This window comes from Austrofundulus limnaeus, unplaced genomic scaffold, assembly GCF_001266775.1.
Source record: "Austrofundulus limnaeus strain Quisiro unplaced genomic scaffold, Austrofundulus_limnaeus-1.0 Scaffold419, whole genome shotgun sequence".
In the NCBI taxonomy this organism is placed as follows: domain Eukaryota; kingdom Metazoa; phylum Chordata; class Actinopteri; order Cyprinodontiformes; family Rivulidae; genus Austrofundulus; species Austrofundulus limnaeus.
Window position 1 is genome coordinate 306,663 of NW_013952821.1, and position 1,822 is coordinate 308,484.

The 1,822-nt window shown below is 46.8% G+C and overlaps 1 protein-coding gene across 1 annotated transcript in view; it reads left to right on the forward strand.

Moving 5' to 3' along the window:
- The window catches only part of st6galnac (ST6 (alpha-N-acetyl-neuraminyl-2,3-beta-galactosyl-1,3)-N-acetylgalactosaminide alpha-2,6-sialyltransferase), a gene marked incomplete in the record, with an annotated part of 21,219 nt that overhangs the window by 12,484 nt on the left and 6,913 nt on the right, over positions 1 to 1,822 (forward strand). Inside the window, 3 exon segments of the mRNA XM_014024371.1 lie at positions 668 to 842; positions 1,020 to 1,158; positions 1,248 to 1,351. Of these exon segments, the coding sequence (XP_013879825.1) occupies positions 668 to 842; positions 1,020 to 1,158; positions 1,248 to 1,351 (418 nt within the window).

The following is a 1,822-nucleotide window of genomic DNA, read 5'->3' on the forward strand; positions in this document are numbered from 1 at the left end:
CCAGAAAGGTCCCCGGACCGGGATTTGAACCGGTGACCTTCTTGCTGAGAGGCATCAGCTCTACCAACTGAGCCACCGTGCCGCCTAGTTTCAATTTAGTGAAATTCATTTTCAAACATTCAATTTCAAATTATGCACATTCAGATTCAATCTGAGCAATTCAGATTCAGATTCCTGCTGGAACAAGATTTATCCCAWACTTCACTGATGGTTCACTTCTCATAAAAGGGTCATTTCAGATCTCCGATCTGGAAAAGTAGAATAAAACAGGAAGCAGTGTTTTTATTCAAAAAAWTTTTTTACAGATTTTCCACAAATTTCTCAAATTTCTGTTTTTTTATGTTCTGCTTTTAGCCTTTAGCTAACCTTTAGCTACTTTTGCTCAACTTCAGTAAAGCAGTTTCTTTGCTGTTTTTATWTAAAATATAATTTATTTTTGTTGCGACTCAGTTAAATACGTTCATCAGAATTTCTCAAACCCAGAATGTTGACGTGTTTATGGGAATGTGGTTCTGTGGGATTTCTCTGAAACCAGATGTTTTAATAATTTTTAGTTATGATGTTGAACCACAGACACGTTAATTTGTGGGCGGATGCTCGCAAACATCTGAGTGATGCAACAAATAAAAAGTCCCACCCAGATAAATTTTTTTTTTGTCCCCTCCAGCTCTGGTGGAAACTCTGTCCGTCCTCAACTCCTCGGCCAACTGGCAGATGTTGGACGACTGGGCRTCTCAGAGGAACGGGTCGGACTGCAGCCGCTGCGCCGTGGTGGGAAACGGGGGGATCCTGAAGGGCTCCAAGAAAGGGAAGGAGATCGACGGCCACCACTACGTCTTCAGGCAAGGTTCTGGTCCGGTTCTGATCCGGTCCTGCAAGAGGAAAACCTTTTTAAGCACAAACGTCTCACTAGCTGCAGACATTTTCCTTATGAAAACGGAAAAAAACTGCAGCTTTTTGTATAATTTSACATCCAATCAGGTGTTTCTATAATGTAACAAGTTTGTTCGAATCCTCAGGACCAACGGAGCCGTCATTAAAGGCTTCGAGGAGGATGTGGGGTCTCGGACCACCCACTACACCTTCTCCACAAACACCCTGATGAACTCCATGAGGAGCTACGCGGGCGCAGGGTACCAAGGCCCGCCAGTGTCTCCGGTGAGGACAGAGACCGCCCGTCCRTCCGTCCCCCCGCCCCACCGGCTGAAACAAAGCTGCGCTCTCATGGCGTTCTGCTACTCCCACAGGAAACCCGATACATCTTCCTGCCGGACCACGACCGGGACTACCTGCTGATGAAGGCAGCGGCGACACACACTCTGGTGGAGCGAGGACGGGAGCGCGCCAAAGAGTAAGACCCTGAACCCTGGATCTCTGACGGTTCTGACACATTTTATATGTTTTTATTTAAAACCTCTGTAGACGTTTAGTAAAGTGGCTCCCAGAGGGGCTTTGGAGACTCTTCCTCTCACAGTGATGAGCAGGAACTCCTCCGAGCTCTCGTTTTATGGAACAGGTCACCCGGTTCTACCTGGGTGGGGTCCAGGTCTTGAGCTGTTCCGGCACCGTCAGCTTGCAGACGTGAGGTTTACAGCAGCAGGAGGTTAAACATCTGTTAAACATCAGCCGGCTGGGAGCCTCCACCCAGAGTCCGGGAACGTTTTATTATGGGTTCTGCTCACAGTCTGTTAGAAGAACTGCAGCAGCTGGGAGACGAGAGCTGCTGTCAACATTTCAACACAAACTGCTTTTACAGCTGGTAAAATAAGTATTGAACACGTCAACATTTTTCTCAGTAAATATATTACTAGAGGTGCTAATG